Genomic DNA, 15002 nt, shown 5'->3' with positions numbered 1-15002 from the left:
ATACTGCCCCCTATGTACAAGAATATAACTACTATAATACTGCCCTTTATGTACAAGAATGTAACTACTATAATACTGCCCCTATGTACAAGAATATAACTACTATAATACTGCTCCTATGTACAAGAATATAACTACTATAATACTGCCCCTATATACAATATAACTACTATAATACTGCCCCTATATACAAGAATATAACTACTATAATACTGCCCCTATGTACAAGAATATAACTACTATAATACTGCCCCTATGTACAAGAATATAACTACTATACCATTACCCACTGTGCAGAGTAAGGATGTAGATTGCTAATAGTATTTCATGTTAATAGCTTTTCTCATGAAGACTGTTTTTATTAAAACTTTACAGACAATTCATAAAAATATAGATGTTTTATTTTTTCCCTCACGTGCTGTCCTTCTTTAGTAGATATAATATGTCAGAGATATTTAGTGTTCATATTTCACAATCTCCAGGCCTTGCCCGCAGAGTACACATAGATGCCTTTCATCACGTGTCCAGAAGTCTAATTCTGAAACGTCGGCCACGTGACAGAATCTGGTGGCCACATGTTTAAGATCAGTGTCCCCAATATTCCATAGAGTCAGACGCTGATCCACAGACACTGATACCAGGAGGTCATCTCGGAGGATGCGCAGTCCGGTGACATGTGCAGCATGAGCGGAGTTGGCAGAGACTGACTGGAGAAGTTGTGCACCTCGTCCTCTGGGACCTTCATGATTCAATAATAACCAACACACATGGATAGAATTGTCATCTCCACCGCTGGCGACCAGATATTGTCCATCTCTAGTCCTCTGGACACAGAGACTGTTGATCCCACATTGGTGAGCAGAGAAAGTAAAGCAAACATATCCCAAATCTGTAAGGAACAGAGGTTCTTGTTACGATTCATTATCAATTACCCCAGGAAAATTGTAGACACAGCATTCTACCAAGTGCAGTTTTCTCCAAATCTGTGCATCATGCTCCACCCCGAGTGCTGGCAATGACTATAACACATCATCAGTTTTGTCTAGAGTCTTCCTCTAATTAAAGAAAAAGGTTGAAGGGTAACACCTAATTAAGCAAATGATCATATAATATCAACAGGACAGGATGGGTGACAATTTGCAGCTCACTGTGCGTCCCATGGATCCTGAGAATGGTGCTCTGAAATGCCCGTGTGTGCCGCCTCTCCGCTGACGTCCTATAGGACTGTCATATATCGCTGAGCGCTGTACTCTGGTATCTAGCAGCCTCATAAACAATGTACAGAATGGCGGTGCCACAGCCCTATACCAACAAGGCATTTCAGATCCCCATTCTCAGGATCAGTGGGTGCCCCTTTTGGGGGCGTAGATATGATATATTCAATATTTTTTGGGGGAATGTGCATTTATAAAAAAAGGCGACTTCACTACTGACTTTCTAGCTTTATTTTGTAGGTTCTTATAATTATGGTGATTTAGCATGCAGAATAATGTTTATATTATGCTGTACTTTCCAGATGCAGAGAGGATTTTTTGTCCCCTTTTTTTGTTTATAGTCCCAGTAGCTGACTTGAACATGCAATCCTCTGATTGCTTTTGTAATATATTGCTATACGACTGTATTGCAGTATTTTATACCTGGCAGTGTCACACCTCAATCTGCTAAACCACACTACAGTCCACATTGAAAGTGCCATCTTCCTAATTAAACAGCCAGGATTTTGGCTGCACAGAAACCCCCGTACCTAAGCCATATGTTGTTTGTGTATCATGGATCAAATGATCTCTGGGGAAATCACTCAGCACTTAATAAATGTATAATGAGCCTGTTTAGTGTATGCTAGTACTAATGCGCTCTCACTACCTCCCCTATGAGAACAAGCGTGCACCAGAATAACTATTGTAGGCCAGCGCAGTACAACCTGCCCTCCTCAGAAAAGAATGCAGCCCCCTGCCGACAGACACCAACAAATGCGTAAATGTTTCACAGTGACTGTTATTTTAGAACTTATGGTTTTATATATCATGTTTCACAACCCTTAAGGTATGGACACCTTTGACATGGCAAAAAAAAAGGAGTTTTACCTATGTAACTATTTACCTTTAGACAATAAAATTCCGCTAGTTTTAGGTTTGCAATCTTCATTTCTTCATTCATTCTCAGACTCCCCGTTATGCCATTTGTCGCTCGAACCAAGTTTCAGCTTTTTATCTTATGGGAGTGTCTCTCCCAGTATTATAGGCTGGATTCAATGTCTATTTTCTCTTTCAGTATTATAGGCTGAATGCGAGGTCTGTGTGTATCTTTCGGTAATATTAGTTGGATGCGAGGTCTGTGCATTCCACCCAGTAATGTAAGCTTTATATGGGCTGTATATTTCTTCCAGTAATATAGGCTGGAAGCAAGATCTGTGTCTCTCTCTCAGTACTATAGGCTGGATACAAGGTCTGCATTTTCTTCCCAGTAATATAGGCTGAATATGAGCTGCGTTTCTCTCCCAGTAATATAGGGTGGATGGCGCTTCCTAATCCCTGGGTATATTTTTTAGCAGCACAATGTCAACATATGGGAGGATGGGGAGAGGAGACGGGACAGGAACAATCGCCCAGTAGTTTGAGAAAGCTGTTTGGGAAATGGCCTTTGGGAGAGAGCCTGAAAGGGGGGCAGTTTTTAAAATTTGGCTCTAGGTTTCCTACGGTTCTCCTTATTCATAAGGTATGGGAGAAAGTTAAACAGATTAGGGGTGTCACGGGCCTTACTAAATACTCTCCAGTGTGGGATAACATAAATTTACAAGAATTCCAGCGAATGGAGGGATTTGGGCTTTGGAGAGAGGCAGGAATCAGACGGATGGGTCAGCTTGTGGGTCAGGGGAGACTTAAATCATTCATGGAGCTACAATCAGAGTTCCAGCTTCCACACTCAAATATGTATCATTATAAAAGAATTCAGCATGCGTATCGGTCGCAATGTCGGAGGAGGCCTGTTGAGGTCCAGATTGATGTCACGCTGGCCTCCATTTTGGGGAACAGCGAGACGAAGGGGGCAATCTCAGAACTGTATAGAGATTTATTATTTACATTTCTAGTCAGTCATCCCATCAAGGCTAGAGTGAAATGGGAGGCTGAATTGGGAGAAATAAGTGATGATAGATGGGAATCTATTTTAGAATATGTGCCTAAGATTTCTATGAGCGAACCTGGGAGGATGTCTCAGCTGTACGTAATTCATAGAGCTTACAGAACTCCTGATAGATTGTTCAAGATGGGTTTGAGGTCTGATTCCGATTGTCCACGGTGTTCGCAGGAACGGGCAGATATGATGCACATGTTGTGGTGTTGCCCTAGATTGTCTACATACTGGACAGTTGTACTGAATCGGATCGAATGGATATATAAATGTGTAATCCCCAGAGACCCTTTGATCTGTATTTTAGGCTTTGTGGAAGAATTGGCAGCGGCGGCTATGGTCAAACTGGCGATTGCAAGACTGTTGTTCATAGCAAGGAAATTGATTGCCCGGTTTTGGATCAGAGAGGAGCCTCCGACTAGACGGGACTTTCTTGCGCAGGCGGAGCATATAATTTCATTGGAAAAAAGTATTTACACTAAGAGAAATAAACTTGAGGTGTTTCACAAGATATGGCAGCCATGGGTAGAATGGAGTTAGAGGGGTGGGAGGGACGTATTGGGATATGGAAGATATTCACATTACATAACTATATATGGATGTTGGAAAGAGTACTGGACGAGGAACGGGGAAGGCACTGAAGGGATCTCGGAGGGGGGATAGGGGGGGAAAAGGGAGGGAGGAGTTTTGTTTTTGTTTATAAAAACATGTTTATATGTGAACAATTGCTTGATGTCATGTATATGATGTAATTGTTATCATAAATAAAAATGTATCTGATTAAAAAAAAAATATAGGGTGGATAAGAGGTCTGTGTTTTCCTCCCAGTAATATAAGCTAGACATGAGGTCTATGTGTCCCACCCAGTAATATAGACTGGATTTGAGGTCTGTGTGTTTCTCTCAATAATATTAGGCTGGATGTGAGCTGTGTGTGTTTATCCAGACTGCTGATGTTTTCATTAGCACATTAACACATCTTCTATCCTGCACTTTTTCCTCTTTAGCTGTAGCCTGTTTTCTCTGCCCTCCCTGGCACTGTGCATGCTTCCTCACCTCTCCACTGCAGATCCCTATACAACCCCCTTCTCTGCTGCTATCTCTAACTTTGAAATAAGGGTAGAACAGATGGAGTCAGGAGGAGCAGGAGGTCTGATGGATTTGTTACACTTCTGCAGAACAATAAGCTGGATTAAAGGAGTTACAGACACTTTGCAACAGAAAAATGATGGGAAATTTTTAATGAAGACTAGTTAAAAAGTGGTGCAACTTTTAATTTAGGAAACAAATACCATAGAAAATATTTGTAAAGATTGCAGCACTTGGATTTTAAAGCTAGTGGCAGCCACAAATGAAGCACCATATTGCATAAGATATACAGACTCACCCTGCAGAGGACAATCTGTTTTCCCATTCTCCAGCATCATCTCAGCACCGGATACCATGCCAGATACATCCCATAATACAATGCGACCATCAGTAGCACCACTGCATAGCATGACTCTAAGATAAAGGGAAAACATATTTATCTGGTGCCGGGCTATAATAAAGATACAACATGGAGTAATGGGGAATAATGCACATCCTGACATCCTCAGGTGTCCACATGCATCAATGAGGACAGCCCTAATAGGGCACAGAGACATAATAAATGATGCTGGAACCTCATCTATTAGCCACAGTGGAGAACATCCAACTTCAAAATCTAATCGCTAATTCATTTCAATGGGGGCCATGTAATACTACATTTCTCCTGTAGAGGTCGCTACAGGGTAGGATATTTGACTGTCCGCAGCTTTCCCAGTTGATCACCAGGGATTTCATCTGCCAGAAAGGGTAAAAAAAAACAAACAGACATTGATGTAAGACATACAACATCTTTTTCTGGAATTTTACCTTGATTCGTTGCCAGAATTATGGACGAACATCTCTACTTTCAGTACACAGCGCTGGTGGTAAAAGGACTCGGCTATCAATACCATCTGCCGAGAGCTCTTGCTCATCACAAAGAATCTACAGAAACATAAAAAACAACATCAAGTGACCTAAATGACAAGACGTTAGACCCTGGGTCCAAAGCAAACAAGATGGCAGTGGGCACAACATAAAGCCACATAACCGCTTTATTATGCTTGTCCTCTTTGCAGGAGCAGAACAGCGGCCTAGCGTGTCCAGCGTTTGTGCCGATACCCATTTGTCAGTCACAGTTCTGCACATGAGAGAATGCAGCCGAAAAAGCGACCATGTGGGCAAATCTAGTGACTGCATCCAAACTGACAGCTATGGAAGCGGGGAGGGCACTTTCTACATAGTCTTTACATAGGCATCCTGGTAGATGACGTATCAGGAGCTTTACCAATCTATGTGCCACAACAACACACTTTAGGGCCATTTAGGAAATCTGATTATGATGTGGCCGACCCCTTAAACAGCTTTCATAGAACTCAATAAGTCTGTCTTCAGTGAGCTCCCTCTAGTGGTGGCTGAAGGTAAAGCATCTTAAGGATCATTCCATAAATAAATGATACCCATCATGATACTCTGAGGATCGCTGGGGTCTGGCAAATGGCACCCATCAATAGCTAGAATAGGATAAAAAGCACATGCATGTGCGCCACTGAAGGTCTTTGGGACTACCGGAAAGACCCAAATGCTGTACTCTCCAGCAGTTCCATAAAGAACGAACGTCCCACATGTGCAGCAGTCGTTCCATTCCTCTAGACCATCTTTCTAGGCTTGGTGCACACACATCTTCACAAATAAACTACCTATCCTTTGATAGGTGATGACTTTTAATGATTAAAAGTTGCCCTTTAAATACTCATCAATTAAAGGGAACATCATTAATTCACTGGCTCATATGCTCACACCTGACAGATCCATCACTGCAGGCAGCGGCTAGATACACGTAGGAAGACGCAGGTTTCATGCTTTCTGGAATCTGGTCCACTGTTGTGACTGACATGTATCTGACAAAAAGACAATAGGAAAATATGGGATGTTAAAAATAGTTGAGAATCTGCACATACACTGCAGGAAACAGTGAAAGGCTGTATAGTATTAAATGCTATCAGTCCCACAGAAGTCGCATAAAGCAAAGTTGCACATGCTCGCCTTTTGCTGCATTATTGGGATTGGGTGGGTTCCCAGCATTTAGGAAGTTATCACCTGTCCTATGAATAGGGGATGACTTTCAATCTTGGAAAATCCCCTTAAATTTACAGTAAGTATAACCAACAGCTCCCACCATTCCCTGCCGATGACAGGCCCCCTGTTACAAGAGCATTACCTGGTTTCCGGATCCATCTTTAGCATCCGGTGTTTATTCTTGATTCTATCCCAGTGTTCGCCCAGTCGGTGGGAAGCTAAGTGGGTGACTTGACAGGTAACGCTGCTATTAATCTCTTTCGCTTGAATCAACAACCGATAAACCTCAATCTGAGCTCTGCCCCCGGCGGTGAACAGGAGAGTAGAGAGGACACCATCTTTATATTCAGTCCCTGCTAAAGCCAAAGTTTTCACACTGGAGAGATGGTCATGTATGGTTGAAAGGCAATAAAAGTGTTTGGAACAGAAGGCCCAGATATTAACGGTGGTGTCTTCACTGCCTGTGATAAGGATGTCAATACAATCCTCGCTACAATTGTTAACACTCCCGACATACTTAACACTTGTCAGTTCCCTGCCATGTAAGGGTTCCTTTACTACATTCTGGATTCTTTCAACCTGTTGACCATGGTGGGCGAACACATCACCAGATTTAATGTAGGTGAAAACTTCCTTTGTACCGTCCTTCTTGTAGCTCCAAGACCTGTGTCCTCCACCGCAAGAAACACAAAGCAGCTTCTCATTAGTTCTTGTACTCCACACCACAAAGTCTGTAGAGTGGAAACCAAGGATGTGTAAATCTCCGTCGGGGACAAAGGACACGCTTTCGATCCACTCCATCCCTTTGCAAGACTTGAATTTTCGGAGCAGGACCAACTGGTGTCCTTCCACCTTCAACTGGCGGCAAAAACCATCTCGACCACTGCTGTACACAAAGCCATTATGGTACTCCACTGATGTGACACCTAATTTGCCATGAAGGCCAAACAGAACATGGACTGGCTCTTTTTCATGTCCTTGTGGAGGGTTGTGGGCGCTTTGCAAATTCTGAAAAAGCATTAATGATCCTCTACGGTCACCACAGACAATCAAACCTTCTTCAGGTACAAGTGCAATGCTGGTGTGCCACCTTTGCTTGCAGATGGGTAGAAGAAACCTACAGTTCTCTGTGACAGATGTGATATCTCCAGACACACAGGTGACCTCCAGCCAAACCATTATTCCATTAGGACCAGAAGAAAACAGGCTGCAAGTGTCTAAAGATGGAGACGGGGCAACCCATGTAAGACTGTGTACTTTACCTTCATGGTGCTTGAACTCCTGGCAAGTCCGAGAAGATGAAAGTGAGAAGATCTTAACACTGCCGGTTATGTTACCTATGGAACATAAGGTGAAATCGCCCAATCTGACTACTTCTAGGAGACCGTAAGATTTATAGTTCCTATCCTCCAGTACCAAGGTCCATTCCTTGCTGATAAAATCATGTGTGTAAATAAAACCCAAGTCCGTCATGATCATAAGACAATTGATATCCGCCAATATGACTGCCTTGGGGGTCCCAACATATTTGGAGGCATCAAAATTTAAATTTAATATGTTACAAGAGGGGGAAGATTTTTCTTTAATTTGCCAAAGACGGATACCACAGTCTGCTCCACCAGTTGCCACCAAACTAAGCTGATCTTGGATGGCGACAGCTCTTATGCCTCGACCTCTGTGACCTTTGAAGTTATGGATGATATCACCACTGCCGCTCCACACGATACAAGCCGAGTCCTCTCCGATACTGATTATGTTGTCTGAGAATAGTCTGACTGACCACACTCTAGCTTGGTGCCCATACAATTCGAGAAGACACTGGACTTCTGGATCGCAGCTAGTAAGGCTGCCCACTTTCCACACCCTGAGGCTGCGGTCATCAGAGGCCGAAGCCAAAATGCCCCTTTGTGCTTCATAGTAAATGCTGAAAATTACACCATTGTGCCCACTTATTCTCCTCCGAGGTTCTACTCTTCCCTCTTCATTGGTTTGGTCACACATTCCCCATATGACAAGCTGGTTGAACACAGTCCCAGAGATCAACGTAAGCTCTTTCCAGGTTCTCCCCACAAAATGAGCAGAATACAAGATACATTTTTCTGAGCAGTGAATTTCTTTCAGGACTTTTCCTTTCCTGTAGTCATAGCAAGCTACAGAATTGTGACCTAAGGCTATGCCGAGATAAGCAGTGGACTGCGAGTCATCTCCAAGCCACTGAATGTCCCAGATCCAATCATGCAGCTCTCGGAGCTCACAGACTCTGGACAGGCTTATTCCTTGATCTCTGCTGCAGAAATTCAGGACAATAAGACCCTTACTTCCAAAAACACACAAGATGGCACAGTCTGAGTTTTCTGTACTGAAGGTCTTTATTCCATGAATGACGTAACCATTGAGTACAGTCTCCTTAAGCTTCCAAGGGGTCAAACTGCTGCTTCTCAAGCTATAAATGGTCAAATTAGGACCTTCACCTAGGAAATAAAACACACAAACTCTATTGTAATACAACTTTATATTATATGGTCATTATTATGACTTGCACAGGTCCCTAAACAGCAAACCTCTCTGGTTATCAGGACTGTGGAGTCGGTAAGCCAAACCTCCGACTCCACAGCACGACCTCAATGCTGAGCATGTACATAAAGTGCAGCACAGATTCATGTCAATTAAAAGCTGAGATCCTTAGATCAGGAATAGAACAGACATTTATAGGACATTTCATAACTTTATCAAATTCTTATGAAAAAATGTATTGCACATCCTGCCAGGGCTGTGGAGTCGGTAAGCCAAACCTGCAACTCCGACTCAGACTCCTCAATTTCTCTTACACCGACTCCGACTCCAACTCCGACTCCGACTCCCACACATATTGCTTATATTTAAGTGAAAAATTTATTGTAGTACAATGTGAACCTCAGACATTTAATCATTTTTATGATCCCATAATCAAGATATTTAGATAGAACAGAATATATATTGGTGTACTACCCGGTTTTCATTCTTTTTGGTACAGATACGATATGGATAGACAGATATGGATAAATGGATAGATAGAGCAGATTTCTAATCTGCTTTTGCTATTGAAAACATTATCTATGAGCTCAAAAACCTTTCAGGTGATGCGGTTTTTTAAAAAGATGATCAGCTTTTGCAGCTGAAAAACGTATCCTCAAAAAACACAGGAAAAACGCTGTGTGTGAATGTAGCCTTAGATCAGGAATAGAACAGCCATTTATAGGACATTTCATAACTTTCCCAAATTCCTAGGAAAAAATATTCAGCACATCCTGCATTGAATTACTGTACCCAATTTATTATATATTTTAGGAGTCGGTCCATTTTATACCGACTCCAACTCCGACTCCACCAAAATGAGCACCGACTCCGACTCCACGACTCCGACTCCACAGCCCTGCTTCCTGCACTGAACTACTGAATCTATCTATCTATCTATCTATCTATACAGCAGTAAGTGAGGTTAAAAAATAACTTTTAATATATAACTTAAAAGCTCCAAAACAATGTCACCAATAGTGATTAAAAGGATGCCATTTGATGGGTAATCCCTAGAAAAAGATGGGAACCACCCAACCGCATCAATCAGGATATAAAACGTTGCTAATGTATCATGTCAGGCAACAGTTTGTATAAAGGATACAGCATTTAACAGTTAGCACACAATGCCATAACCAATTGCATATATGTATATTGTATTTGGCTAAACCAAAAAAGGTTTATAGCCACAAGATATAAGAAGGTGAGATATATAAAATAGGAACAATCTCACCGGTTTTTGCAGACGGCCAGGAGTCTCCAGGGATACTCTGTATACACACAGGGAGGTAGCGATAGGCAGACAGCATTTATAGTGGAAGGATCCATGTTTTGAGCTTTAGCACTATGGCACTTTGCAACAAGTTAGTCCCCTGAAGATTTACTTGGATGAAACGCGTTGGGACGCTCTTCTAAGGGAAAGTGCAGGGCATGTGCAATATAGGGTGAGCTGTGGACTGCCCTTGTAAGGGCAGGAGTCTGGGGATCAGATGATGGTTAGTTTTTGAGGGATTTGACAGGGTATTGTCTTCCTATCGCTACCTCCCTGTGTGTATACAGAGTATCCCTGGAGACTCCTGGCCGTCTGCAAAAACCGGTGAGATTGTTCCTATTGTTTTGGAGCTTTTAAGTTATATATTAAAAGTTATTTTTTAACCTCACTTACTGCTGTATAGATATATTAAGTTTTGGGGTGAGATATATGTGTCATTTTTGACAAAAATTGGCATTCTTTTGCAGTATTTACTGAACTACTGAACCCAATTTATTATATATTTTAGGAGTCAGTCCATTTTATACCGACACCAACTCCACTAATATGGACACCGACTCCATAGCCCAGCTGGTTATACATCAATAATGGATCAAAATCCAAAGTATCCGAGGCACCAGAAACTTCTCATAGGGATAAAATATAACTTTTGTTTTTAAAAGCATTTGGCAGTGGTCACAAATGAGGTAGATGGGAAAAAAAAGTTTCAAAAGAACAAGTTATGGCTGTTTTTTGAAACTTGTAATTTTGGCTTGAAAAAGGCCTATTATAACCGAAACATAATTTTTTCCATCTACCTCATTTGTAACCACTGCCATATGCTTTTAAAGACAGAATAATAAAAGTTATATTTTATCCCCATGAGAAGTTTCTGGTGCTTCGAGTACTTTGGATTTTTCTGCTGCTTTGCACCTTGTGCACAGAGGGGTCTTTGGTGCGTGAGAAACATCCACTGGACTCTATACATCAATAATAGAGTTGGATTGTATAGTTACAAATTAGGACTCTGGGAAAGATAGGTGATAAGATGATTTAGGGAAAGGGAAGTGATAACATAGATGGCTGTCATTTCAGCTTACACAGTAAGCTGGGGCATTTCAGAGAAACAAAATACAAGAATGCAATTATGCAGCCAAAGTATGATTAATGCAGCCAGCGATGTGGGCAGCATAAATCATAAGCCAGGTTCCCTTTAACGATGTTTAGCTATTTAATGTAATAGTTTCTGAGACTTTGATAATAGCATAATTACTTATGTTAGCACTTGTGATTGACCTTTGCACACTATCTTATGCATTTGTTATTTATATGACTTGATATTTTCATGTTTGCTAATAACTACCAAATGTGCATTTCAAGTGCTATGGTACTTGAGCCTAGTGTCTAACATATTCCTGGGATAAATGTATAATGCACTGACATTGCTGCTTTGTATGCTGTATTGTCATTTACATGTTCAGAAAAAACATTAGACATATTTCTGTTTAGCTGAAAACATATTGCATTCATTTGACTCTTGAAAGCAGAAGCTTCATTGGCAGCCATATTTGTCACAAAGGTTTCCTAAAACCAAGATGTGGCTGAAGTGAAACCAATAAACAATGGGGGAAAAAGTATTTGATACACTGCCGATTTTGCTAGTTTTCCCACCTACAAAGAATGGAGAGGTCTGTTATTTTTATCTTAGGTACACCTCACCTGTGAGAGACAATTGTATGGTTTTTACATAATTAAATTGCATTTTATTGCATGAAATAAGTATTTGATCACAGACCAACCAGCAAGAATTCTGGCTCTCAAAGACCTGTTAAGTTTTCTTTAACAAGCCCTTCTACTCTGCACTCATTACGTGTATTAATTGCACCTGTATAAAAGACACCTGTCCACACACTCCAACCTCTCCACCATGGCCAAGATCAAAGAGCTGCACAAGGCTGGGATGCACTACAGGACACAAGGCAAGCAGCTTGGTGAGAAGGCAACAACTGTTGGCACAATTATTAGAAAATGGAAGAAACACAAAATAACTGCCAATTTTCCTCAGTCAGGGGCTCCATGCAAGATCTCGCCTCATGGGGTAAGGATGATTCTGAGAAAGGTCAGAAATCAGCCCAGAACTACACAGGAGGTCCTGGTCAATGACCTGAAGAGAGCTGGGACCACAGTCTCAAATATTACCATTAGTAACACACTACACTGTCATGGAATAAAATCCTGCAGGGCATGCAAGGTCCTCCTGCTCACACCAGCACTTGAAGTTCGCCAATGACCATCTGGATGATCCAGAGGAGGCATGGGAGAAGATCATGTGGTTAGATGAGACCAAAATAGAACTTTTTGGTATCAACTCTACTTGCTGTGTTTTGTGGAAGAAGGATGAGTACAACCCCAAGAACACCGTCCCAACCGTGAAGCATGGTGGGGAAAACATACTTTGGGGGGTGCTTTTCTGCAAAGGGGACATGATGACTGCACCATATTGAAGGGAGGATGTGAATGGGGTCATGTATAGTGAGATTTTGGCCAATAACCTCCCCTCAGTAAGACCAATAAAGATGGGTTGTGGCTGCGTCTTCCAGCATGACAATGACCCGAAACACACAGCCAAGGCAGCTAAGGAGAGGCTCTGTACGAAGCATTTCAAGGTCCTGGAGTGTCTTAGCCAGTCTCCAGACCTGAACCCAATAGAAAATCTTTGGAGGGAGCTGAAACTCAAAGTTGACTAGCAACAGCCCCGAAACCTGAAAAGATCTGGAGAAGATCTGTATGGAGGAGGGGGCCAAAATCCCTGCTGCAATGTGTGAAAACTTGGTCAAGAACTACAGAAAACGTCTGACCTCTGCAACTGCAAACAAATGTTTCTGGACCAAATATTAAGTTCTGTTTTTCTATTGTATCAAATACTTATTTCATGCAATAAAACGCAAATTATGTAACAATCATACAATGTGATTTTCTGGTTTTAGACTGTCTCTCTCAGTAGAAGTGTACCTACGATAAGAATTACAGACTCTAGATTCTTTGTAAGTGGGAACAACTTGCAAAATCGGCAGTATATCAAATACTTATTTTTCTCACTGTGTCTGTGTGTGTATATATATTATATATATATAGAGATAGATAATTATTTTACGCACTCATAGCACCATTAATCCCACAGCTCTTTACAGACATCATCAATGTCACCATTGAGGCTCACAATCTGGATTCACAGAATGTCTTTGGAGTGGGAGGAAGTCCATGCCAACAAGGGAAAGACATACAAGCTCCCTGCAGATGTGGCCATTTGCTGGATATGAATTTGGGTTCCCAGTGCTGCAAAGCAACAGTGCTAACCACTGATCCACTGTGGTGTGTGTATATATATATATATATATATATATATATACACATATACACACAGACATACAGCATGTATCATGCAAACATTATCCTCTAGAACTTACCAGCCAGGAGATGATGGTGGCCCACAAACTCCAGTGCAGTAATGGGAGCCACCAGCAGCTGTGACTCCATCTTGGTGTTGCCGTGTGATGCCTCATCCAGAGAGGTCTCCCCCAGATGCCTCCATTAATCTAGATGATAAAAAAAAAAAACAAATATCAACATCAATGCCTCAATCAAAAATTGTATCTATAATCAGATGCGCGTCTCCTCTTCACATTGCTCAGAGGCTGTGGGTTGTGTAGCTCAGTTCTCTTGATGTGAGTGGAGCTGTAATGTCACACACATCCTGTGGACAGAGGTGGCGCTGTTTATAGAAGCCGTCAGGCTGTTATAACCCCTATATTTATTTATAATATGTATTTGTTGATCATTAACTTGAGGCTTTTGGGAAAAAAATACATTTCCAACCCTGCCCTGCTGGGAGCTGTAGTTTTGTAGCCAGATTGCTCACTACTGCACAACATGCAGACCTCAAGTACAACTTTATGACTATTATGTGGCCATTAGGAAAGGTAGATCAGGTGGAGGAACCACAAGTCACAGCATGTCCTGTAGAGACACGAGCTACCCCACTGCTCCGTGCCGTACTGTTACTAATCCTCTGCCTCTCTTCTACCATGATACAAATATCGTCCGATGTTCCACATCCACTTTGTCATCTGACCACTGAGCTGCCTGTCAGTCATACTCACACGTTTTCTTTCTTCACAGCTGCACTTCCGGGTCTGTCACGTGTTTCCGCTGAATCCTTCCAGCCTATCACAAAACAGAATACTTCAGCCTCCAAGAACGTAAGCTGAATGCTGATTGGATGCTTGGTGGCCATGCCGTAAAGAATGCCCAGGCCCCAGCAGCAGTTGCTAGGTGATGAGGTGCGGGGAGCACGTGACTTGCAGAACCCTGTGATTTCCCAATGCTAGTAGTAATGTGTGTGTATAGTGGGAAATCACGCGTGATTACTGAGGCTCTTTCCCGGACTGAGTGACTATGTGGCGTGTGCCGGAAATTCCTCACTGACTGTTTAGTTATTTGCAGTTTACAGCTGCTAAAGTGAACAGTCTGTGCTGCAGTGTAAAGCATGGGGGGAAATTATAGGCTCAGCAGCCTGAATCTTACTAAAAAAGCTGGAGTCACTGATCACAGCGGTGCACCAAGTCTGAGGTTTCATGGCTGCATTGTAATAGAACTTTATGGCGTTGATCATTTATTTAACCCTTTCTTGATGGAGCAGTTTTCTGTTTAGTTTTCCTTTTTTTTTTCTTTTATGTCCTCTTGTCGAAAGATCCAATTCGGTTTTATTTTTCCCTCCGCGTCACCGTATCAGGTTTGTTTTGTTCAGGACGGGTTGTAGCTTGAGTGACTCCACTCATTTTACCATATAATATAGTGGAAAATAGGCCAAAAAAATTAAAATGGGACACAATGATGAAAAAGTGATTCCAGCACTTGTATTT

The 15002-nt window shown here is 41.9% G+C and overlaps 1 protein-coding gene across 3 annotated transcripts; it reads right to left on the bottom strand.

Moving 5' to 3' along the window:
* Nucleotides 1–379: 379 nt before the first annotated feature.
* On the bottom strand, nucleotides 380–14414 carry WDR6 (WD repeat domain 6). 3 transcript variants are annotated; one of them, XM_073575092.1, is made up of 7 exons: nucleotides 14241–14414; nucleotides 13548–13676; nucleotides 6418–8746; nucleotides 5999–6097; nucleotides 5025–5141; nucleotides 4516–4631; nucleotides 380–889 (listed from the first exon to the last, which is right to left on the bottom strand). In XM_073575092.1, exons 2-7 carry the CDS (start codon nucleotides 13615–13617, stop codon nucleotides 456–458), a joined length of 3165 nt encoding a protein of 1054 aa, XP_073431193.1. In that variant the 5' UTR covers nucleotides 13618–13676; nucleotides 14241–14414; the 3' UTR covers nucleotides 380–455. The 3 variants fall into 3 exon arrangements, with proteins under 3 accessions (XP_073431193.1, XP_073431195.1, XP_073431194.1); XM_073575094.1 differs by lacking the exon at nucleotides 14241–14414 and adding an exon at nucleotides 14165–14230; XM_073575093.1 differs by lacking the exon at nucleotides 14241–14414 and adding an exon at nucleotides 14137–14227.
* Between the last annotated feature and the right edge of the window lie 588 nt (nucleotides 14415–15002).

Source organism: Dendrobates tinctorius, unplaced genomic scaffold, assembly GCF_039654945.1.
Source record: "Dendrobates tinctorius isolate UK_male_01 unplaced genomic scaffold, ASM3965494v1 ptg000041l, whole genome shotgun sequence".
Classification (NCBI taxonomy): domain Eukaryota; kingdom Metazoa; phylum Chordata; class Amphibia; order Anura; family Dendrobatidae; genus Dendrobates; species Dendrobates tinctorius.
The sequence above is the reverse complement of the archived record's forward strand: the minus strand, read 5'-3'. Positions and strand labels throughout refer to the sequence as shown.

Bases quoted from the DNA above. Each gene is read 5' to 3' on its own strand.
- WDR6 (XM_073575092.1), bottom strand. From the start codon at position 13,617: ATGGAGTCACAGCTGCTGGTGGCTCCCATTACTGCACTGGAGTTTGTG. The intron at 8,747-13,547 runs GTAAGTTCTAGA...TTTATTTCCTAG, and splicing joins CCACCATCATCTCCTGGCTG to GTGAAGGTCCTAATTTGACC. The intron at 5,142-5,998 runs GTGTGAGCATAT...ATGTTTCTGTAG, and splicing joins TGCAGTGATGGATCTGTCAG to ATTCTTTGTGATGAGCAAGA.